Raw genomic sequence first — 25460 nt, 5'->3', positions numbered from 1 at the left:
TCTCTCTACATGTACTGGGATGCACCTTTTTGGAGCAGCACCACCACCAGCACCAAATTAATTCATTGAGTGGAAATCTTTTGGCTTCCAAGTTCAGCCTTGAAACTTGAGTATTGTGAAACAGCCACAGGATGGCAGTCAGGCACCAGGAGGAAAGGAGGACATCCAACCTCACTGGGAACTGAACTGGGAGGGTTTACAGGCTCCAGTGTTGCTGTTGTCCTACTGTTCTGCTCACTTAAAGAACATAAATATGAAACTAATAAACAGCTCAACACAACTTTTGGCTAATGTGAGACTGACCAAAGCATTATATTGTTCAGCCTGGAGAAGAGTGGGCTCTGGGGAGACCCTCTAGCAGCCTTCCAGTATCTGAAGGGCACCTACAAGAAGGCTGAGGAGGGACTGTTTCCAAGGGCCTGCAGTGATAGGACGAGGGGCAGTGGTTTTAAACCAGGGAAGGGGGGCTTTAGATTGGGCATTAGGAAGAAGTTCTTTATTATGAGACTGCTGGAACACTGGAACAGATTGCCCAGGGAGGTGGTGAAGGTCCCATCCCTGCAGACATTCAAGGTCAGGCTTGATGGGGCTCTGAGCAACCTGATCTAATTGGGGGTGTCCCTGCTTACCACAGTGAAGTTGGACTGGATTACCTCTGGATGTTCCTTCCAACCCAGTGCATTCTAGGATGCTATTCTATCCCCAGCTCACCCCCTGCAACAGGTAAGACTGTGCTAAAGTATCCTTTCCCTGTAAGCAGGAGTAGCTTGTGGGGACTTTTGCCTTGGGGGCCTTTATTTTAGTTCAGGCTAAGCATCAGGAGATGAAAAGTGTGTTCAATACCTAGTACAGATTTAATAAACATAAAAATTTGTTCCCTCTGAAGATCTCTCCAATGGATCTGAGCATGAGGTTAGGAAAGACTCCTTAGTTTTCTCCTGTTGGTAATTGTTCAAAGCCAAGTGTCTGCTAAGATGGGGTGGTTCTGAGGTTTTGTGTCTTGCACTCATGCGTCCTGTACTTCTGTGCTCTTTCCCTGCCTCAGCTGTGGCAGGTTAGGCAATGAAGGATTTGAATTACATGGTGTAAAGAGAGATTTCATGAGTAGGATAGATGTTAAAACCCTGTAGCAAAGCTTATTCAGGGATGAAGACACAGCATTTACCCCCAGGGTGAAGCCTGGTAGTCTTCAGCCTCTCTGTGGGATTTGGATGTTGGAAGAGGATATAGTCCTGTTCAAAGGAGAATAAATTCATCAGGCATTTGCATGGGATCTCAAAAGCTACAGTCTGAGGTTCTTCAGGCTTTGAAGATTATCCAGTTAAATGGACAAAGAGGAGGTTCCAGCCCACAATAAATTCCTTTTCTCAAATTACAGAGGAACCTTTTCAGCAATGCAGTCGCTGGAGTTATAAAACCATTAGAGTGGTGTGAAAACCACCATTAGAAAGGGTGATGAAGCAACTGGAAGAGGAAAATGCTGTAGGTGTCCCCTTCCCAACACCCACTCTTTTTGACTTAATGTAAGGAAAGATCTGAACTTGCAGCCCTTGCCCAACCCATGTGTTTGCTTCCATTATCCTGACTTCCTGAAGTGGTGAACCCTGTTGTTCATTGAAATGTTTTCACCTTTAAAAATGAAGGAGAAATTAAGGTGATGGTAGGTCCACAGAGGGTAGATTGTGGATGCGGCTGAGCCACCCAAAAACAGGGTGGTTTGTTGTGTCCCAAACCAGATTGGTTTGGAAGAGGTATGAAAAGATTTCTTAAACAGGTCAGGTGTAAAAAAAAGTGATGTAGTAATGCAACACTGCTCCTGGGTGGGGAAAGAAAGAGGATTACACTACACCTGGAAGAGAGGTCATTGGCATGAGGGTGGTTTCTGTGTGATTTGCATCTGCTACAGAGATGAATATTAAAGTGTCCAGAAAATGGTGAGGAATTTCTACAAAGAACATTTTGAAACAGCAATAAAAACTAAAGCCCCAGTGAGTGTTTCTATGAAGGGCTAGTTAGGATGGTGCCCTCCAGGCAAAAGAGTTTGCTTCCATGGGAAGCACAGTCTCAAGTTGTGCCAGGGGAAGTTTAGGCTGGATGTTAGGAAAAAGTTCTTCACAGAGAGAGTGATTGGCCATTGGAATGGGCAGCCCAGGGAGGTGGTGGAGTCACCATCCCTGGAAGCGTTTAAAAAAAGACTGAATGTGGCACATCCAACGGAGAGCCACAAGGATGATTAGGGGACTTGAGCACCTCCCCTATGAAGAGAGACTGAGAGCCCTGGGGCTGTTTAGTCCTGAGAAGAGAAGGACTGAGGGGGGATCTGATCAATGGCTATCAATAGCTGAGGGGTGGGGGTCAAGTGGAGGGGGCCAATTTCTTTTTGGTGGTGCACAGTAATAAGACAAGGAACAATGGATACAAACTTGAACATGGAAGCTTTCATCTCAACATGAGGAGAAACTTCTTTACAGTGAGGGTCATGGAGTACTGGAACAGGCTGCCCAGAGAGGTTGTGGAGTCTCCTTCACTGGACACATTCAAAACCCACCTGGATGCATTCCTGTGCAGACTACCCTAGGGGATCCTGCTTTGGCAGGGGGTTGGACCTGATGATCTCTGGAGGTCCCTTCCAACCTCTAACGTACTGTGATAATTAATGCCATGGTTTAGTTGATTAGATGGTGTTGAGTAATAAGTTGGACTCGATGATCACAGGATCACAGGATGCTAGGGGTTGGAAAAGGACCTCGGAAGATCATCGAGTCCAACCCCACTGCCAGAGCAGGACCATAGAATCTAGCACAGGTTGCACAGGAACATGTCCAGATGGGGCTTGAAAGTCTCAAAGGTCTTTTCCAACCTGGTTAATTCTGTGATTCTGTGGAAGCAGTGGCTTTGTGGAGTTGGAGGATCAAGGAACACCATGCTATACCATGCTTTTTTACAGGTAAATTAGCTTAAAATATACCTCAGTAAGTCTCACTGAACGGTAGAATTTTAATCAGGGCAACGCAAAAGACAGAAGAGGCTTTAGAACATCAAGTTTACATGTGCCTGACAGCTCCACTAGATGTTCTAGGAATACTGTGGAGACATTCTCAATTGTGGTGAAAATTGCCTTTCCATTTTGGTTGCTGGAGGCTCCTGCAATACAGTGGTTCTGCATACAATGGTAGCAAACAGGTTCTGCCATACAATGGTAGCACACGTGTGCGATGCTTGCCAGTCACTGACCAAGTCCTTCAGGCCTTGGTGAGATGGGAAAAGTGGAAAATGTCTCATATGTTGCATGCAAAACAGGATTTGATAACCAGAGGGAAAGAAAGGTGAAATGGAATCACTAATATGGAGGAAGCTGTCAGGACGTTTCCAAAGGTCTGGCTGATCTATCACAGTCTACCTTGTCTTCAGTCACAAGAACTAGCTTGGCTTTTTGGTTTTGCAGCTCATCACAGGATGTTAGGGTCTGTAGTCACAAGAACTAGCTTGGCTTTTTGGTTTTTGCAGCTCATCACAGGCTCACAGATGTTAAGGGTTGGAAGGGGCCTCAGAAGATCATTGAGTCCAACCCTCCTGCCAGAGCAGGACCATAGAATCCAGCACAGGTTGTACAGGAATGCATCTAGATGGGACTTGACAGCCTCCGGAGAAGGAGGCTCCACAACCTCTCTGAGGAGCCTGTTCCAGTACTATGCTCTCAACAGAGCAAAGAAGAGAGGCAGAATCCCCTCCCTGGTCCTGCTGGTCACACTGCTTTCGAGGCAGCCCAGGACGTGATTGGGCTGCATGATCGAAGCTCAACTAAGTGCAGCAGTCACGTCCTGGCTTTCTGGAAATCTGGATAACTGTGTTGAGTACCTGTGCAAGGAGACTCTTAGTCACCAAGGCAGCAGTGTGGAGTGGCTCCTGCACGTGTACCATCTCCTGGGTGCATACGACATGGCTCTGGGCAGGTGTGGGTAGTTGCAGAACACCAAGTATGGTGCAAACCAGCTGATTGCTCAATAGTTTCTCTGGGTGAGCTCAACTGTGGCTTTCACCAGGGATGAAGGCTTTGCCATGCAATGCTGAAATGTGTTTGGTGACCTGGATAACAGGGACAGCTCCTGCTTTCAGGTGGGGAAAGGACTCTTTTGAGGGTTTTTAGTGTAATGTAATGTTGGTGGGTGTCACAGGACCCTCTGGATGGGATATAATATGCTGAAGAACTTCAGACATTAAATTCTCTGTACACTTAATGTGGAGGATGATTATTTTAGAGTTCCCAAACTTAACTCAGATATCTAAGAACATTGATTTGGTGGATATTGGAATGCTCAGTGTGTGTTAACAGTGGAAGTCATGAGTGACCTGGTGAGGCTGCACCTGGAGTATTGTGTCCAGTTCTGGGCTCCCCAGTTCAAGAAGGACAGGGAACTACTGGAGGGAGTCCAGTGGAGGCCACAAGGATGATGGAAAGACTGGAGCATCTCTCTTACTAGGAGAGGCTAAGAGACCTGGGATTGTTTAGCCTGGAAAAGATTAGCCAGAGAGGGGATCTTCTCAGTGCTGATCAATAGCTAAAGGGTGGAGGTCATGAGGGTGGAACTGGGCTCTTATCAGTGGTGGCCAGTGACAGGACAAGGGGCAACAGGCACAAACTGGAACTCAGGAGGTTCCACTTGAATTTAAGGAAAAACCTTTGTGTGAGGGTACTAGAGACCTGGAGCAGGCTGCCTAGAGAGGTTGTGGAGTCCCCTTCTCTGGAAAGCTTCCAAACCCACCTAGACATTGTGATCCTGGGCAAGCTGCTGTGGCTGCCTCTGCTTTAGCAGGAGGGTTAGACTGAATGATCTCCAGAGGTCCTTTCCACCACCCCTGTCCCATGCTGGCATTCAGAGATTCTGTGATTCTGCTGACTCTGTATAGGCAGAGACATTCCATATTTGTTCACTCCAAAGTGTTCCTGCCTCTTTATAATGCAGCTATTTGTAGATCAGAATCTAAGTCTGCTTTTTTGTCTACTCTTAGCTAGCTGCTACATTTACAAGTCTGAATATAGGACAATGGGACCTTTTTTTCTTTTGTACTTTTCAGCCAGCTATGGTGTAACTTGCTTTCTTTTCTTGTACATAAACCCCTCACAGACACAAAAACTTAGAACAACTCTTCTATATTTTATCACCACCACCTCAAGTATTGAACACTGTAAGACTCCAACCATATCCCACCCTAGAACATGAGCACAACTTTTATGCAGAGCAAGATAAAGGGTTACAAAACACAGCGTGACAGCCCAGTAGAAATCATTCCTCCCATTCTTTTTATTGCTGCCTTCTACTGAACACCAATGATCACATTTCTCTTTTCCCGAGGGCGGTTCAACCATTGCCACATGTCAAAGGAGTTTTCTGCTGTTGTTTGGGGCTTGACTGATTAAATTGCAAGATGCTACATGAGTTAAAGAGTTAGGGTTGTGTAATTTGCAGCTCTTTGTCAGCCAGAAAGACTGCCCACTCCATGCTGGGCTGAGGGCAAGGCAGGAGCTGTCTCTGCTACGTGAGATTTCAACTGTCTCCATCCAGCCGGTTTGGGGCTGCTGTTAATTCTCTGACGAGCACAAAGAAGACGAACCCCAAAATCTACATCTGCCACTGTGTTTGCACTCTGAGACTTGACCAGGGTTTGCTAAGAAGAAGAATTGTAAGCTGAGAAGTTTCATCATCGCTTATATCACAAGTAGCCTGCAAAATCCATTCCAGAGTCACAGGATCACAGACTCCCAGCGTGGTGAGAGTTGCAAGAAACCTCTGGAGATCATCCAGTTCAACCCCACTGCTAAAGCAGGGTCACCCACAAAGGGTTGCCCAGTACCACAGTGCTGAGGTGGGTTTGGAATCTCTCCAGAGGAGGAGGCTCCACAACCTCTCTGGGCAGCCTGCTCCAGAGCTCTGGCACCATCAGTTTTATCTCATGTTCAGAAGGAACCTCCTGGCTTCCAGTTTGTGCTCATTTCTCCTTGTCCCATTACTAGGCACCCAGCCTTATCCTCTTGCCCCCACAGCTCCTTTAGCTCTTGCTGAGCATTGCTCAGCTCCCCTCTGGGGCTGCTCTTCTGCAGGCTCACCAGCCCCAGGGCTCTCAGCCTTTGCTGCTCACAGAGCTGCTCCAGGCCCCTCAGCATCTTCAGAGCCTTCACTGGACTCTCTCCAGCAGTTCCCCATGTCTCTTGAACTGGGGGGCCTAGATCTTGACCAGATCTGTCCGGAGTAGGACAGAGTAGAGCGGGAGGAGAACCACCCTTGACCTGCCAGCCACAGTCTTCTTCATGCACCCCAGGAGACCATTGGTCTTCTTGGCCACCAGGGCACATTACTGGCTCATGGGCAACTTGTTGCCCTTCTCTGCAGTGCTGCTTCCCAGCAGGCCCCCTCTCCCTTGTACTGCTGCAGGGAGTTACTCTTCCTCAGGTGCAGGACTTTACACTTGCCCTCTTTGAACTTCATGAGGTTCCTCTGCCCAACTCTCCAGCCTGTCCAGATCTCTCTGAATGGAAGCACAGCCTGATGGATGTCAGACACTCCTCCCAGTTCTGCACCATCGTTTTTCCCAGTGACAAACTCTTCCAAATGAAGTTATTCTACATAAATTAAGCAGTGCCTTTCTGATGCAGAGGCCTATCAGATCATCTCTGCTTTGATCAGCTCTTGCCAAGTCTTCCTGCATGCCATCTGCTTGGGAGAGAGGGAACGTAGCCATAACTTCACCTCACCCTGCTGAGGTACCTTGTTCAAGAACGTAGTTTGGCTTCCTTATCTTTCTGTCCTTCCTGAAGTCTGCAACTTCAGCTGAGTTTCTTCTGTCCTTCCCAGAACCAAGAGCTCATCACAACAACCACTTTGAATCACAACATGTGAGCTGTCTGTGCAACTCGTTGGCACAAGAGAGAGCTGAGCCCTCAAACTTAGGTTTCATGCAGGGACTGGAAAATGTGCTAGCCAATGTTTGTGGTTATAAAAATAACACATTAATAAACATAAATAAAAAGGTTGGGGGGAGGTGGAAAATTTGTGATTTAATTCAGTGTTGATTTCATAGACTCATAATTGTTAGGGTTGGAAGGGACCTCAAGGATCATCCAGTTCCAACCCCCCCTGCCATGGGCAGGGACACCCCACACTAGATCAGGTTGCTCAGAGCCACGTCCAGCCTGGCCTTAAAAACCTCCAGGGATGAGGCTTCTACCCCTCCCTGGGCAACCTGTTTCAGTGTCTCAGCTCCCTCATGGTGTAAAACTTCTTCCTAACATCCAGTCTGAAAGGATAGGATGGAAACCTAATGCAGGACAGACTATTCCATATCTACCTACTGCTTGTGCCTTCCTCAAAAGCAGCCAGGGTTAGTCACTGGGATTTTTAACAATTACAAAACGAAGGGAAGCCTAAATATCATGCAGGGCAATGTTTCATACAAGTGGGCTTAGGTTTTTTTCCTGCAAAAATGAGGTGAATTCCTAGGAAAGATGGCATTGCCTTCTCCTTTGCTATTTATTGGTGCTGAGAACTCTTACCTCTTCGCTGATCTTCTCTGAATATCAGAGATATTTAGACTTTGGCTCTACAAGATCAATATTTACAGTTAATCGTGTGAACAGTGCCATGAAATAGAGTTTCAGAAACTCCCAATCCATGACCATACTTGGTGTCAACAGCTGTTGCTGGTTTTGTTATTATTATAATTCATTTCAACCCCAAAAACTGTTGATGTCTGTGGTTGACTTGGGAATTGACTTGAACAATGAGATGATTGAATGCCTGGAGTGCAGACAGGAAACTATGAAAACAGCTGTATGCAAAATGTGGTCAAAGTGCAAGCTCAAGTCACTGGAGATAAAGAATGTTTTCTTTATGTGTCCCTTCTTTACCCTCACCTGGTGGTGTTTTGTGCAACGATGCTTTGAGTTGAGAGAGGGACATGAATTTAGAATGTTGGGATCAAGATGGCAAAGGACAACCTGAAGATTTTGGGTAGTGGCTACACCATTGAAGATGCCCAGCAGAGAGATTGCAGACCTTGGAGCATTCTGCTGGATTCTCTCTACCAGTCTACAAGCTGGCTCCGTGCCTTGAAGGTGGGAATTGCAGCTGAGTGCAAGATGTTAGCAAACATATTTAATAGCAGCCCTTGGCTCTCCACACAAGCTTCTTTATAGCCTTGCATGACATGACATTATGTAGCTCCACTCAATGGGAAGAGCAGGGCTTCCTGATGTTGGTGACCAATTAAAGGATTACAGGATGCTGACAGTGCTTCTGTTGTCTAGGTCCCTAGGTATTCAGAAGCTCACTGAAGACTTGCTGCAGAGTTGCTGCCTACAGCCTTCCTCAGATTTCTCTTCTGAGTAACCCCCATAGTGACTTGGCAGTATGGAACCAAGCTAGCAGCTTACCTTATCTGGAGAGCAGTGAGTGGAAAAAGGACCTGGGGGTCCTAGTGGATGGGAGGTTGACCAGGAACCAGCAATGTGCTCATGGCCAAGAAGGCCAAAGGCATCCTGGGTTGTGTTAGAAGGACTGTGGTTAGTAGGTTGAGAGAGGTTCTCCTCCCCCTCTACTCTGCCCTGGTGAGGTCACATCTAGAATATTGTGTCCAGTTCTGGGCCCCTTAGTTCAAAAAAGACCTCAGGGAACTTCCTGAAAGAGTCCAACACAGAGCCATAAAAATGATGAAGGGAATGGAACATCTTCCCTGTGAGGAGAGCCTGAGGGAGCTGAGGGCTCTTTAGCTTGGAGAAGAGGAGACTGAGAGGTGACCTCATTCATGTTTGTAAATATGTAAAGGCTGAGTGCCAAGAGGCTGGAGCCAGGCTCTGCTGGGTGATGCCCAACGACAGCACAAGGGGCAGTGGTGGAAGCTGAGGCATAGGAAGTTCCATGGAAACATGAGGAAAATCTTTTTCACTGTGAGGGTGACAGAACACTGGAACAGGCTGCCCAGGAGGGTCGTGGAGTCTCCCACTCTGGAGATATTCAAAACCCTCCTGGATGAGTTCCCATGTGACCTGCTCTGGGAGATCCTGCTCTGGCAGGGGGGTTGGACTTGGGTGATCTTTTGAGGTCCCTTCCAACCCCTAACATTCTGTAATGATCCATCAAGATGCTTACCTAATAGTCCTTTCTGGCATTTTGCCATCTCATTTAACTGAATAATAGGAAATCTTCACAAGTTCTTCTGTCTCTGGGCATTTATACTCAGTGAATAGTCTACAGCTCTCACGAGTAATTGGACCTTTCAAAGGCAGCTCAGAAACAAGAAGGAACAGGGCTTTTGTTGAGGGGTGTGTAAAAGTGTCTGCTGTGAACATGGAAGAGGAGGGAGCTATGGAAGGGTGTGTTTAGGCAAGGGGAACCAACCAGCTCTGGAAGCACAGGGAGTGGCTTGGAGTGGGACTGTATAACGGGCGGGCTGAGATGGTTCACCTGCCTGGACACAGTGCTGCAGAGCTTAGAGCAGGGAATCTCAGTGCTGACTGCACCTCTGCCACTACAGATGGCTCCACAGACTGGCTCCACTGAAAAGGAGGCACAACCTGTTCCAACATTCCCCCAGCTCTTCACGTGGGAAGAGATCAGACTCCACAATGGCCGTGGTGAAGGTCGGGAGCAGTGGCTGGTGATTGACAGGAAGGTTTATGATGTCAGCAAGTTCTCCAAACGCCACCCTGGAGGCAGCAGAGTTATTGGCCACTATGCTGGGCAAGATGCTACGGTAAGAGCTAGGAGGAGAGTGGAGGAAGGTGGTTCTGTTGTCGGAGCAGGCTGACATGGTGGGACTCCATCCGAGAGTGTTCGTGGTAGTTGCCACTGTGCTTAGTCAGGTAACACAGTGACCACACCTGTGCCCTTCTGGTTACCTTCGTGGTCAGTTATCTGCTGTGTGGTTCTGCTTTAGGATCATTACAACCTGCTGTAATGTCCATGTAGGTCATCTTGCCACTGGACATGACCAGGCAAGCTGTCTTCTAGATGTCCAAGAACTGTCTCTGTTGTAGCAGTGAGAAAGGCAAGAGGAGAGAAAGCAGTAAGCAGTTTGGTTTTGGTTTTTTTTTACTTTAAAACTGTTCTTTCAGTGCCACATGGATGTGACTAATGATAAGCAAGTGACAATCAAAGATACAGCTTGGGTAGAGAAGGAGGAGGTAATGTCCAAACCTAAATCAATCTGGGGGGCAGTGAAGCAAAAGAAGGGGGTGCTCAAGTAAGTGGCACTATTTTGTTCAGGCAACTGGAGGAGAGGAGAGTCTTGAGCAAAGACTTTTTCAAAGGAGAAGAGGAAATAAATAAAATGCAGGAGGTGGGGGAAGACAGAAAGCTGGCTGCAGAAGAGGAGGGAAAATTTTACTAAATAAATAAATATCACTATTTGAAAAGAGATTTTGCAAAGGTTCCTGCAAAATGCTTTGATTTAGGGGATTTCTTTAAAATAATGTATTGCTTGTGGACAAACAGAATACATTCTAAGCAGGTCTCACAGAGTGCTTGCTGACTGTGGATCCTGAATTTCTGAACAGTCAGAAACACTCACCTCAGAAACACAGCCAGGGTTAGGGCATAAACTTGTGATGTGGGAGAAGCAGATTTAATTCTTGTCACAACAAGACTTTGTAACAGCAAGGAGGGTGCTTAGGCTGTCTAATGCCTCAGATTTGGGTTTGCACGAAGGGGTGGTGCTTCCTAACTCATGGCCCAAACCTGGATCAGATCAGGTGTTTTTCACCTTCCATTCCTTTCACCTCCTGGAACCCAAGGCAGAAGGATACTTGGTGCTCTCAAGTGAGGAACAAGAAGTCTCATTGGTTTTCTTTAGTTTAGCTATAGCCTTGATTGAAGGGCTGTGTGTCCATTAATGGTGTGAGACTGCAAACAGTGCTGCTGACTGAAGGAGGGACACCATCCCACAGCATAGCAGCCCAGAGCCCCCTGCAAGCCTGCTGCCATCTCCTGCAGTTTCTGTTACTGGACTTTTACAAAAGCAACCAAAGGAGTGCAGAGTGGACAGGGATGATTTCTCCCCAGGCTATGTCCTCCCAGCTTCTGCAGCCACCAGACTTACATTGAAGTTTTTATGCTTTATAGAGACCCACAGGGAATTTGTCTGGGATGAGGAAGTTTGATCTTCCTCATATTTATCACTACAATAACATCACAGTTTGGTTTTCCTCATTATTATTTTGTACATTTTGAACCTATCTCCTGATCATTTAACTGTTGTGTTATGAAAACAGTGAATTATTTTCCCCTTCATTTTCTCAATGCCACTCATGAGGTTTTAAGACTCTTTAACTTGGTTGCCTTGTCCAAGGCAGTTTTCTAGCATGAAAGCTGCTCCAGTTCTCTATTCATAATTTTTTTTTTTAAGCTATGTATAGTGGTACCACATCCCTTTGAAGACAAAGAGTGGTCAAGATTGTGGGTACACAGTTGATTTATGTTCCAGCATGACAACATTCTTCTGTCCTGCTCTCAGTTTTCATTCTGTTGATCTTTAGCACTCTTTTTGCCTTTAAATGCTGCTAAATTCATAGATATATATTCAGATATATATTCATATATGTGCTATATGTATATACAAGTGCAATATCTACATTTATGTGTTAGATATATACATATATGTATATATCATGTATGTATAATATATGTATAATATATATACATTCATATCTTTTGAGAAATACACAGTTTTACAGAAAAGCAGGACTGGAAGGTGTCTCAGAAGATCATCTGGTGCATGACTTTGCCTAAAGCCAGGATCCAGGATGTTTTTTTCCAAGTAGTCTTGCCTACTCTAGAACTCATAATTGTATATATATATATAGTGACAATTATCTTCTAGAGCTCATAATTGTTTATATATGGTGAGAATAATATTTTTCTAGAGCTCCTAACTGTATATGTATGGTGAAAATTATCTTCCTCTAGAGCTCATAGCTTTATACATATGGTGAGACTTATCTTCTAGACCTCATAATTGTATAGATATGGTGAGAATTATCTTCTTCTAGAGCTCATAGCTTTATACATATGGTGAGACTTATCTTCTAGACCTCATAATTGTATAGATATGGTGAGAATTATCTTCCTCTGGAGCTCATAGCTTTATATATATGGTGAGACTTATCTTCTAGAGCTCCTAATTGTATATGTGTGGTGAGAATTATCTTCCTCTGGAGCTCATAGTTACATACACATGATGAAATTTATCTTCTGGAGCTCCTAATTGTATATAGATGGTGAGAATCATCTCCCTCTAGAGCTCATAGCTTTGTATATATGGTGAGACTTATCTTCTAGACCTCATAATTGTATATATATGGTGAGAATTATCTTCTTCTATAGCTCATAGCTTTATATATATGGTGAGACTTATCTTCTAGACCTCGTAATTGTATAGATATGGTGAGAATTATTTTCTTCTAGAGTTCATAGTTACATAGACATGCTGAAATTTATCTTCTAGAGCTCATAATTATGTATATAAATATATATATAGTGAGAATTGTCTTCCTCTAGAGCTCATAATTATATATACAGTAAGAATTTTCTGCCTTTGTGTGGCTGATTTTGTAAATACAGACAAAATGCATTGCAGGCCATTATACTCATGTCAAATCTTGAAGGTTAAGTGCATTGTACATGACAGCCCTTGAAGGTAATCTCTCCTGAGATGATAACCAGGCTGTAAGAGCAGGGAGGAGAAAGGACAGGTTGGAAGACTGAAAGGCTTGGGTTTCTGTGATAAGAATCTGCACTACTGATATTGTGGATAGGAAATTCTGCTTAAAAGGATTTTGGCTCCTCTCTCTGTTCTGTGGCATAGATACTTCCAGCTTGAGTCAGGTTGAGAATTCCTGGTAAAAGAGAGCTACACAAAAACTTACAAAAGTCTGTAGGATGAGGGGCAGGGAATCATCATGGAAAGACTTCTGCAGTCCTTTGGGTCTGGACAGAGTTACTCATCTGTCACTGTGACAAAGGGCCACTAGATCACAGAATCACAGGGTGATGAGGGTTGGAAGAGACCTCTCAAGATCTTCTAGTCCAACCCTCCTGCTACAGCAGGTTCACCCAGAGTAGTTTGCCCAGGATCATGTCCTGTACAGATATCTGTAGAAATCTCAGCTGTCCAAAAAGTCACTGTACTCTGACTTCTTCTAGCCTGAAGTACTCAGAGATAGACTCTCTCTGACCAAGAGACTCCAGAGGAATGTCAGCATACACAAGGGAAGTCCTCTGTCCTCTCCCAGGGAACTTCACCCTGACCAGAAGTGCAGAATTTCGGTGTGTCATCATCACCCACATTGATTTTCAAAGCCAAGATCAGCAAGTACTCAGCTGCTCAGACACTGAGGATTTGGTTATATCTGCTCTTTCTGGAAGACAAAAGACTATGGTCAGCCTCTTGCCCTTTCTTCTGGCAAATTCACTGAGGTCTTGAGCTAAAGAAGAGCTTTGCTTTATCTGGAATCTCATCCTTTATTCCACAGTTAATTTTTTCTTTCAAAACTGGTGTTTCAAATGGTTTTGGGACAGACCCATTTTTGTCACTAGTGTTACCCAGTTCTCCCAAACATCAGCTTACAAGGAACTTAAGAGATACCAAGTTAGTCCTGCTGGGTGTGGAGCTTCAACATATATTTTCTATAGCTTTAGTGTGATAAAGACAGTTTAAAAAACCTCATCCTGACAATGGCAGAGACACACCTCATTCAATGGCATGGTTTTCCTGCTCCTGAGTCCCATCCATAGGGCAGGGCTGCTGGCTGGAGCCTTCTAGGGAAGGCCTGATCCAAAACAAGCAGATGAAAGAGTTTCCTTCAGCAGAGTTTTTCATCAGACACTTATATGTTTATTACCAGCCTCACCCAGGTCCTTTTGTGAAGTCTAGTTTCTTGAAACTTCTCCAGCTTCCTTGGGCCAAGCTCCAGCTGATGGCAAAGAACTACAGGAGCAACCAAAGGGTCAAAAATGGACAAAGAAAACTGGATTATGTGTTATATCAAAGACCTGGAAAAAGGAAAGGCTCAGCATCTGGTGTGTACTCACATGCTCACATACCCTTTCTTACCCCTTTCCTTTGTGTGTTTCTCAGGATGCCTTTGTAGCATTTCACAGTGATAAGGCTCTGGTGAAAAAATACTTGAAATCTCTGCTGATTGGGGAGTTGGCACCAAATCAACCCAGCTTTGAGTCTAATAAAAAAGTGAGTGTTCTAGAATCTAGCTGTGGGAATGGCTTGGGGTTCAGCATGGGAGGAGAAGGAAAATAAATGCGCTGGCAGTAATAATTTCTGGAGCAACATTCCTGACGCTGTGCCATAGGCTGGGTGGTGGGAAGGCAGCTGGCAGGAGTCATGCATAGAAACATGCACCATCCCAGAATCACTAAACCCACACTTGGGAGTGAGGAATGGGCCCCAAAGCCCCAAATTCTGCTCAGTTCTTCCCATTGTAGTGTCTGTGTAACAGAGTCTGCCAGCAACTTGTTCTCCAGTGTCAAAGCAAACCCAAGAGCTGCTGATCTCACGGTCAGTTGTTCACAGAAACCCCTCTGAGAGAATATGCCCTCTGACTTCCATGGCTAACTAGGGACTCCTGGGTCTGCTCTGTAACAGTTTCAAAGGAGACAGTTTTCAATGCTGACTTTACCCACAGCAATCCCTTCTGGAGGATTTTCGGGAGCTGCGCTGCACGATTGAGAAGATGGGACTCCTGAGACCCAACTCCAGCTTTTTCTTCCTGATTTTCCTTCACCTCCTGATACTGGATGCTGCATCCTGGCTCGTGGTCTGGTACTTTGGGATATCCTTAGTGCCTTTCCTGGTTGGCATGGCACTCTTCACCACTGCTCAGGTAAACTGCTGGTAGCTGCTCAAGGCTGCAGATGTGTTTGGCTCTTCTTGATAAAGATTAATGAGATGTTCATTTCCCACTGTTGCTGTCCTGCCTCTTCTTGGATGCTGTTAGCCAGTTGAAGACAAGCAGCACATACTATGTCACAATTTTTGTTGCCTCTGGCAAGTCTTGTTTTGCTGACAAGCTGCTCACTGGGGCTGGTGGGGTGTTGTGGAAATGGCAGTTTCACAAGATGGGTTGAACTGATCTAATCACCTGAGCAAAAGAGGGAACATTTCATTCCCAGCTCCACTTTTGTCTCCATGTTCCATCTGCTTACTGACTGGTGGCTCTGGTCTTTGTTAGGTCCTTTGTGAGACAACTACAATCACTGGTCCTGAAGAGTTTTCTGCTAGATTAATAAATCGAATCATAGAAGGGGACTATACATGTAAGGGTCCATGTAGAGCAGAAGGGAACAGGACTTTATGGCTCTTAGGTGGGAGAAATTGGAGGGTGAGGGGAGGAAGAAAGCAAGATTTTTTTAGTAGCCTTAGATTTGCTCAAACATCCATGGAACAAGTGCAAATGAACTAATTTTTAAACTAATCTGTTCTGTTTGCCTACTATCTGCTATACTCAAAGAGCATTCACGAGTTTCCATGTGGGATTATGAAATGAATTGAAGCTATGGGCTTGGAAGTTCTTACACTTTCTAGCTGGTTACTTGGGAAATTATCTATCTGGGAGCAGAAGACTGCTCCATGCTGCAACAGTCAAATTAAGTGTAATGATGCTTTGCTGCTCTCCCTTTAGCTGCTACAATAAAATCAGTATCTGGTTGTGGTGGGTTGGAAAATTCCCCCCCAACATTAAATTTGCCAGACCAGCTCAGCTGGAAGCAAATGAAAGCTGTATTTACAAGCAAAACTACAATCTGCAATGGAATGCAATGAATATGTACAAATATACAATATTTACAATATTTACAGGTATTTACTATTTATAAACAGCACAAGAACCCCTCTGGCCAAAGACCAGGGGAAGCTAATAGCTTCTCCCTCCCTGCCCCTCCCTTATTCCCTTGTACACAAAAGGAGCAGAGACATATTTTGTTAGACTTAGCCCAAACAATGCAGCCAAGGTCAGGCAGAAGCCAGTTAGTACCTCCCAGCCCAAGGAGAGAGAAATTCTTCCCCAGACTAATTCTTGTGGTAGATAACTCTCCAATGAGACTGTTTTGAACCATCATTACTTTCCTTTTTTGCACCCAGCAGTGATTTATTTGCATTCTGCCACTTTCTGTTCAAGATCTGTGAACAATTTTAAAGGCATAGCCTAAAACTACCACCCTGGTATTGAGCAGCTTTAGTGGACAGTAGCTTGGAAGGAAGTTCTCAGCACCTTAGGACAGGTAGTGTTTCTTCTCCAAGCCAGAAGGAAGATGCAGTCACACTGTGAAGCTCCAGGGACTTCCAAGCCAAGCTGTTGCAATGTCGCTGTCGTTCTGGTTCCTCAGTGACCCTTTTGTCTTCCAGATCCAGATGGGCTGGTTCCAACACGATCTGGGGCACTGCTCTGTCTTCAGGAGGCCTAAATGGAATCGAGTTATGCAGATTGTTGTGATAAATGTGCTGAAGGTAATTGCCTCACGGTGGGAATATTCTCTTGGGCTAACCTGAACGAACAGGAGTGTGCCGACGTTGAGGCGATATCACCTGGAAGGAAGGGTAGTGCAGCCCTCAATAATGGGTGGGAAAATAGTGATGTAATTGTTCCTATTGCTCAAGTTTGGATCTGTGGTCTTCAACTTTTGCTGCAGGGATTGTCAGCCAGCTGGTGGAATCACCTGCACAACCAGCACCATGCCAAACCCAACTGCTTCCGCAAAGACCCTGACCTCAACATGCACCCTCTCCTGTTCAGCCTGGGAAAGACTCTCTCTGTGGAGGTGAGCATAGGGATGTCTGGGGAAGCAAAGCTTTGAAAGACAGGAAGCTACAATGTCAGGTATGATCATAACCTAGGTTGGGCCTTTCTGCACAAACTCAGAAGGGCAATTCCTGAAGTGTTCCAAGAGTCTCATGTGGTTACGACAGCGATTAAGATGCTTAGACACCAGCCTCTGAGAAGCAAAGCCTTAAAACGAGTGCCTAAGTTCTGTGTGTCACTAGAAGAGCAGGTTAAGCACCTGAAGGCAGTCCAGAGAATGAGTCACTCCACTTGCATTAGCATGAGATGTTCTTAGTGATCCCGTGGCTAGTGAGTCAGTTATTCTCCCTGGGTTATCTGGCTTTGGGAGCTGTTTGGCACCTAAATCCTTCAGGACCAGTATAGCTGCTGTGCACAAAACACAAGCATAGCAAGTTGTTTCTTGATCACAACTTTTATGGCTTTCACAAAAATCTATGAACAAAGCCTCCCTGCACCCTTATGAGTTCTGATATCATCAGGATAGGCAAAGCCTCTTCTGCCTTTCCTTTTCCTGGCAGTTCTCTTTACTCATGCAGTGATGAAATGGCTTCTTTGCTGGATAACCAACCTCATAAAGCACCATCTCACTCATCTTTAGGTGGTAATAAGCAAAGAAATTCCAGCTTTCCAAGGCAGGTGGTAAAATTCCAGCTCTGCCGTCTCAGAAAGGCTCCTGAAAAGAGAATCTATCCAAAACACTGATCATGGAAAGCTGTTAGCTGCAGCTGGGAAGGACTTTGTCGATGGTCTCCTGATGGATCTCTCATGGTTATCCATGGGCATGAGCATCTAGAGAGGGATGGTGGTGCCAGACTGGGTTTGATGGCAGGGAAAGTACAGGAAATGAGTCTTCATGTCCTCCTCCTTTTTAACAGAAAAGGGTCAGGAACACTGTGGCTGGGCAAAACAGATTTCAGTGCTTTCTTTGGTTTTGATCCAATTTTGGTCCAGTGAAGCCATCCTTGAGGTGGTCAAGTCTTTTTGCTCAGTAATAGGAGAGCTCTGGAAATAGTTTGCTTTCCCTCTTTATTATTTATTATTATTTATATTATTTAGTTATATTATTTATTTATTTATAGTACTTATTCTTATTATTCATTTATTATTTATTTATATTATTATTATTTTGTATTATTATTTTTTATTATCTATTCCCTCCTTATTTATTATTGAAGAACCAGCACCAGCACAAACTTTGCAGGTGATGTTAAGGATCCTTTTGTGCAAATAGTGGAACAATAGAATGTGAAGAAATAAACTGATTTGTGCCTTTTGTAAACATTTCATCCCTTTGCTGCTTCATGTACTTGAAGGCAAATTCTTTGTCAGAACCAAAAGGCAGGGGTCTTTAGAGAGGATTTGCTGCTTTGATCTTGCAGAAAGTAGTTCATCAATATTACAGGAGATAAACATCATCAATATTTCAGGAGAGCATCCAAATGTGTGTGTCCTTTCTGACCACTATCTCCTCTATTACTCAAAAGTTGGGGATGTTCTGCACCCTATGTGAAACTCAGATGTAGCTTTCACAGCCAACACATTCTGCATTTGTCAGCCACCAATTTTCCTGTCTTAGTTTCCATGTCCTTAGCATGGTGTAGTGAATACATAGGATTGGTTAGACTGGATTTTATTACCATCACTAGAAACTTCTACAAAAGCCAAATCGCTTCTGAGCATTTTGGGGATTCTTGAGCGTTTTTGTATCCTGCCATGGGTTTTGAAACTCTCTTTAAAAATGGCTTTTTTGGTGACGTCATCATAATATTGATAGCTTGATACAGAGGCTCAGGTGAAATCTGGTTCTCTCCATTGCTTCACAACTTCAGGACCTGCTTTTCAAGAGTAGAGATTGAATTATAGAGTTCTTGGTGTGCTCATTAGACAGGAATAAGAATCATAGAGTCATAGAATCATAGAATAGTAGGGGTTGGAAGAGACCTATGGAGATCATCTAGTCCAACCCCCAAGAAAATACTTTGTGAAGAGTCTCAGGTCTCAAAAAAAAAAATCACAAAAATGCTCACAAGCCATTTGATTTTTGTAGAAGTTTCTAGTGATGGTAATGAAAGTCCAATCTAGCCAGTCTTACATCTCCCACTGGCCCATTACAATGGTTTTTGGGTTTTGTTTTTGTTTTGTTTTTTCATTTTGCAGCTTGGAAAACAGAAGAAGAAGTTCATGCCTTACAATTATCAGCATAAGTATTTCATCTGTGAGTATTCCCACTTCCTTGCAGTGCTGTAGGGACTTCACCTTAAAATCATGACTGCATCTCCTCCCTAAAATAATAGTTTGTAAGATACTCCCCTTGAAGCCTCAGCTTCAAGAACCTTCATGGTTGCCTTCTTCGCATCAAAGAAAGTTCATGTGAGGAGGAATTGTCTCTTATAAGAAACTCTGTGAGGGTTATGTGATGTTAGGCACTAGACAGAGGTGAACCAGGCTTGAGGAAGAAAGGGATGGGAAAGAAATGAAGAAATGGTGAGATGAAGGAGGAACAGATTAATGGACACATGAAAGTTAGGGTACATGGAGGACAGCAATGTTTCTTCCACTGGAAAAGAGAATTCTTTCTCTTACAGAAGAATCTTCTACATGATTTATGTTGCAGCAAAGTTATAAATATCTCTCTGTTTTCATTCTTCCCTTCAGTTTTGGCCCCTCTTGCACTCGTACCCTTCTTCCAGCTGTCTATATTCTACTTTGCAATCAAGAGGAAGAAGTGGTTGGTAAGCACTGCTTGGGTTGACTAAAAGACTGTCACAAAATGTTGTCACTCTGTGTCTACATTAACCTTCACTTCAGGTGATTAAGGGGTTTAAGAGAGAAAAGGATGATTCCCAGCTTGCTGCAGCAGGGATGCAGTCAACAGGTCCAGGGAGAGTATTTTTAGAAGAGGCTTTTTAGCCTCTTAGCAGCTTAGTAAAAGTTAATTTAAAAATCTATCAGATCTTAGCAGAGTGTTACAAGGATGTTTGCTAGTTGTTAGTTCATGGAATCATGGGATAGTTTGTGTGGGAAGGGACCTTTAAAAGTCATTTAATCCAACCCCCCTGCCATCAGCAGGGACATCTGCAACTAGCACAGGTTGCTCAGCACCCCAAATAACCTGACCTAGAATGGTTCCAGGGATGGGGCATCTCCCACCGTCCTGGGCAACCTTTGCCAGGGTCTCACCACCCTCAGCATCAAATATTTCTTCCTTCTCCCTAGACTAAGTCTCCCTCTTTCAGTTTCAAACCATCAGGCTTTGTCCTGTCAAAACAGCTCCTGCTAAAATGTCTGTCCTCATTTTCCTTCTCAGCTCCTTTAAGCACTGAAAAGCCACCAGAAGGTCTCCTTGGAGCCTTCTCTTCTCCAGGCTGAACAACCCCACGTCTCTCATCCTGGCCTCACAGCAGAGGGCTTCCAGCCCTCCCATCATTGCTGTGGCCTCCTCTGGCCCTGCTCCAACAGCTCCATATCTGTGCTGAGGACTCCAGGGTTGGACCCAGCACTGCAGGTGAGGGCTCAGCAGCATGGAGCAGAGGGGCAACAATCCCCTTCCTCCAACTGCTTCCCACACTCTGGTGATGCAGCCCAGGACACCTTTGGCTTCTGAGGTGCAATCACTCATTGCTGGCTCAAGTTCAGCTGTTTTACTGGTGGCAATGTGACTGCTGTGGGAATGTTACACTCCGCTTGAGGCAGGATGATGGCACAGAGCTCACTCTTGATAAGTAAGGTGCCACAGAAAGGACTTTTTCTTATGCTGCAGTTCTAGTAGAGAGGAGAGAGTGGAGGAGATTAATCAACAAAGTATTATTTAAATATTTCCTCTTCTTTTTTTTCTTTTTAATTATTTTCCCTTTGTTGTTGTTGGTTGGTTTGTTTTTCTTACAGGACCTGTTTCTATTTGTGTCTTACAACATCCGTGTCTGTCTCATGTATATTCCTTTAATGGGCTTTAACAACTTCATGGTCTACTACTGGGTGTCCAGGTAAGCTACAGCACACCCTGAGACCCAGTGACTAATATGTGTCAACAATCCTGAGCCTAAATGGAAAGGAATGAAAGTCAGTCACACTCACTACCATTAGCTCAGAAACAAAGAGTTAGCCAAGAAGGAGCAGTGTAACTTCAGGGGTGCATGCTCAGGGACATCTGCCTTGCCAAATTGAGTGGTTCTCAAAAGAAGCTCCAAAAGCCAGGAGGGAAAAAGGATGGATCTGAAAAGTTTTAATTATGTGAAAGTGCTTTTTTTGCTTAAAATGGATTCAGGGATTACACTGGGTTGGAAGGGACCCTCAAAGGTCATCTTGGCCAACCTCCCTGCAGTCAGCAGGGACACCTCCAACTAAATCAGGCTGCCCAGGGCCACATGAAGTCTAATATTGAACATCTCCAGGGATGGGACTTCAACCACATCCCTGGGCACCCTGTTCCAGTATTTAACTACTCTCATTGTGCAGAACTTCCTCCTGATGCCCAACCTAAATCTCCCCTGCTCTAGTTTCAAACCATTGCCCCTCATCTTATCACTACAAGCCCTTCTAAACAGTCCCTCCCCAGCCCTCCTGTAGGTAACACCCATAGTCTTCTCCAGGCTGAACAGCCCAAATTCTTTCAGCCTGTCCTCATAGGGAAGGTATAAGACTCAGGAAAGTGTTTTAATGGTAAATTTGGATATAGGATTAGAGATATGTGTGTCGGTGTGAGCTGAAATTCCCCCCCCACCAACAATAACCAGGCTAGCTCAGTCTGGAAGCAAATGAAAAGCTGTATTTACAAGCAGAGTCTAAAATCTACGATGAAATGCAATGAATATGTACAAATATACAAAATTCACAACATTCACAAATATATACAATCAACAGAAAAAGCACAACCGATCTCCCTTTGCTTCCCCCCAAGGGGACCCTCCCAAAGGGGCCTCTCTCTCCCAGGAGCTTCCCCCCCAGACCCTCCTGGACAGAGAAGCAGTTAGTTAAGCAGAAAGTTGTTAACTTAGCTGCCAAGGTCAGTGTGTTATCTTCAGCCAGAAGAGAAGAAGAAACAGCAGCCAGACAGCCCAGCAACTGCCCCCACTGCCGAACGCAGAATGTGCAGAGTGCCTACTTTGTTTTGGGTAATAGTTCTTAAACATTTCTATCTATCCAATGGAAGTGTTTAGAACAATCAGTATTTTGCTTTCTTACACCCAATAGTGACTTATTTACATTCTTTCACTTTCTCTGTTCTGAACTTTGCAAGGAAAAATTAAAAAGACAGTTTCAAACCATCACAGATATGCTAAGTGTTCCTGTGTTTATCCACCCAGGTACCTGGAGAGTACCTGGTTTATTTGGGTGTCACAGATGAACCACATTCCAATGGACATTGATTATGACAGGAATGAAGACTGGGTGTCTACTCAGGTGAGAACCTGATTTCCTCTGGAAGAGTGGGTCTGCAGGTGTGAATCACAGCAGGCAACATCATTCTTCTCTGAGCTTTAAATAGCCATCAAATGTGAATTAAATAGCCATGCATTTCTGGAGCAGGCAAGACATTTGAAATGCTAGCTGGAAAACAGGACATCTAGAGTTTCACAACCAAATTATTTTTACATTGAAAGGTTTTTGACATGTTTTTTCACCACACTTCCCCCTTCCTTTCATGAAAAAGTACAGTCAAGCTCCTTTTTAGGTAGGAGCTAAAGGCCAACTAAAGAGAAGCAAAGTGGGGCTTAATACTTTTATGTTTTACCTTGCACATAAGTGCAAATAAGGCAAAAATTTAGGTCTAATAAAAATGAATAATGTAAACACAACTCTACTCACCTCTATAATGCTTCCATCAGTTTAATCCCACAGAGTGGGGCTTAAGCATTTTTCCTTATATTAAAGGAAAAAGACCCAGCTTGGTATTCATCTGACCAAATCTGGATGCCTACATCTGCACACCTGCTAGACCCACTGGAGAGAAAGAGCCATTCCTACAGCATGATTCATTTTACTCTAATACAGGCATCCAAATCAGGCCAGATGAATGGCACCATAAAAATGTCTGTTTTTTCTCCACTGCCTCTAAAGTGAGGAGCTCAGATGCAGATTCCAAACTAAAGTTGTCTAAATTAGGTAAGATGAAGCCTGTACACAAATGTTTGCTCTCATACTTTTGCATCTGACTCACTGCTACCAGCTGGAGAAGGCCAGAAGAATGTTTTAATTTCTTTATTGGGAATGTTTTCTTTCCATCCAAATGCAAGATGTGAGGAGAACCTCTTAAAAGAGGCACACTTGGGGTCATGGGCATGACAGTGAAGAGGTTTTTCATTCTGAGCAAAGACTTATCTAAATCAACCTCCATTCCATCAAGCTGTTCCATCTAGTCTTTGTTTAATTCTTCAGGGCTGTGATGACTACAATCCCTGACTCTAACTTGACTTTTATGCTAGATGAGAGTGGATAATTGCTGGGGGTGAGTTACCAAACTTGCAGAAAAATGCTAAATCATCTGGTTCTTTGGTCTTTTCTCCTCCCAGCTCCATGCAACATGCAATGTGAAGCAATCCTTGTTCAATGACTGGTTCACTGGGCACTTGAACTTCCAAATTGAGCACCAGTGAGTATGATCACAGAATCATTGAATCAGTCAGAGTTGGAAGGGACCACAAGGATCATCCAGTTCCAATCCCCCTGCCATGGGCAGGGACACCTCACACTAGATCAGGCTGGCCAGAGCCTCATCCACCCTGGCCTTAAACACCTCCAGGGATGGGACCTCAACCACCTCCCTGGACAACCCATTCCAGGCTCTCACCACTCTCATGGGGAAGAACTTCTTCCTCACATCCAGCCTGAATCTCCCCACTTCCAGCTTTGTTCCATTCCCCCCCAGTCCTATCACTACCTGATATCCTAAAAAGTCCCTCCCCAGCTTTCTTGTAGCCCCCTTCAGATACTGGAAGGCCACAATAAGGTCACCTCAGAGCCTTCTCTTCTCCAGACTGAACAGCCCCAACTCTCTCAGTCTGTCCTCATAGCAGAGGTGCTCCAGCCCTCTGATCATCCTGGTGGCCCTTCTCTGGACACCTTCCAGCATGTCCAGATCCCTCTTGTAATAGGGGCTCCAGAACTGGATGCAGTACTCCAGGTGGGGTCTCACCAGAGCTGAGCAGAGGGGGAGAATCACCTCCCTTGACCTGCTGGCCACACTTCTCTTGATGCAGCCCAGGCTCTGGTTGGCTTTCTGGGCTGCAAGTGCACATTGACAGCTCATGGTGAGCTGCTTGTCCACCAGCACCCTCAAGTCCCTCTCCTCAGGGCTGCTCTCCAGCCAGTCACTGCCCAGCCTGTATTTGTGCTTGGGATTGCCTTGACTCAGATGCAGGACCCTGCACTTGGTCTTGTTGAACCTCCTGAGGTTGGCTTGTGCCCACCTCTCTAGCCTGTGCAGGTCCCTCTGGATGGATCCCTTCCATCCAGCGTGCCTGCTGCACCACACAGCTTGGTGTCATCAGCAACCTTGCTGAGGGTGCACTCAATGCCACTCAATGATGATAATGATGAGAAGGGTGGGAACAATATGGGGCACTTAAGACTGAGAAAGGCCTTGTAGTCTCCCATGAAACCATCTGAGGAGACTCTTGTCCTTCTGGGGGAGAGCAGGGACATGTTTTGAACAGAGGGAGCAAAAGATGCAATTCTGATGCACAGCAGGGGCTTGGAACTAGGTGATCTTTAAGGTCCCTTCCAACCCAAAGCATTCTGTGGTTCTATGACCTGATGCAGTTCTGACAGTGCCTCTCTCTCTCATTCAATTCTGCAGCCTTTTCCCCACAATGCCTCGACACAACTACTGGAAAGCAGCTCCTCTGGTGAAAGCCCTTTGCAACAAGCATGGCATTGAGTATAAAAGCAAGACTTTACTGACAGCTTTTCTGGATATTTTGCAGTAAGTATCAGTTAAGAAGATCATTTGGCACTGTAACAGAATGCAAGGGAAGGGCATAGGCAACCATTTCAACCCAATACCCTTTTAATGATCCGACCTAAGCTTTATTCAGGATTTTCTAAGGGACTTTTAATTTTCTAAGTTTTCCAAGCTTCAAAGATTATTTTCTCTTCCTTAAATCCTCTTAATCCATTCCTTGCAGTCAGATTTTGCCATGAGATGCCCACACAGTTTTTAACCAGTTTTTATCTCTTACTTTTTTGGACATCTGAAATACATTTGCCTCCCAGCAGGTTGAATATTGCCTCCCCTTAAGCAGTATTTCATTTTCTGCTCTTGCAGTTCACTGAAGGATTCTGGGGACCACTGGCTTGAAGCATATCTGCATGGGTAGAAACTGGGAACCTCTTCACCAGACAACTGCTGCAAAGAGTCAGCCCAGGCCAACAGTGTGTGTGTGTCTTCTGGTATAGAAACTCCAGAGCTGGTCAAAGCTAATTTCAGTAAGAATGGGTGGGAAAGTAGGTTAAAGATACACTTTTTCTTGTTCCAAGCCATGAACCTCTATTTTTGCTGCTCTCAAACTCAGTGTCCAGAGTCATGATGAACTGGGCAGTCAAGTTCTTGAATCACCTTGATCAGTTTAGTTCACTGGAGGGGCCAGCTCATTGCTTATGGGAAAAGTTTGAAGAGAAA

The 25460-nt window shown here is 44.7% G+C and overlaps 1 protein-coding gene across 1 annotated transcript; it reads left to right on the top strand.

The window, feature by feature from the left end:
• The first annotated feature begins 9528 nt into the window (after positions 1-9528).
• LOC128973835 (acyl-CoA (8-3)-desaturase-like) lies at positions 9529-25158 on the top strand. Its single transcript, XM_054390288.1, has 12 exons — positions 9529-9747; positions 14128-14238; positions 14690-14887; positions 16408-16509; positions 16692-16820; positions 19001-19058; positions 19499-19575; positions 20729-20826; positions 22147-22243; positions 23353-23432; positions 24639-24764; positions 25107-25158. Exons 1-12 carry the CDS (start codon positions 9529-9531, stop codon positions 25156-25158), a joined length of 1347 nt encoding a protein of 448 aa, XP_054246263.1.
• Positions 25159-25460: the final 302 nt, after the last annotated feature.

This window comes from Indicator indicator, chromosome 21 (genome assembly GCF_027791375.1).
Source record: "Indicator indicator isolate 239-I01 chromosome 21, UM_Iind_1.1, whole genome shotgun sequence".
In the NCBI taxonomy this organism is placed as follows: Eukaryota; Metazoa; Chordata; class Aves; order Piciformes; family Indicatoridae; genus Indicator; species Indicator indicator.
The sequence above is the reverse complement of the archived record's forward strand: the minus strand, read 5'-3'. Positions and strand labels throughout refer to the sequence as shown.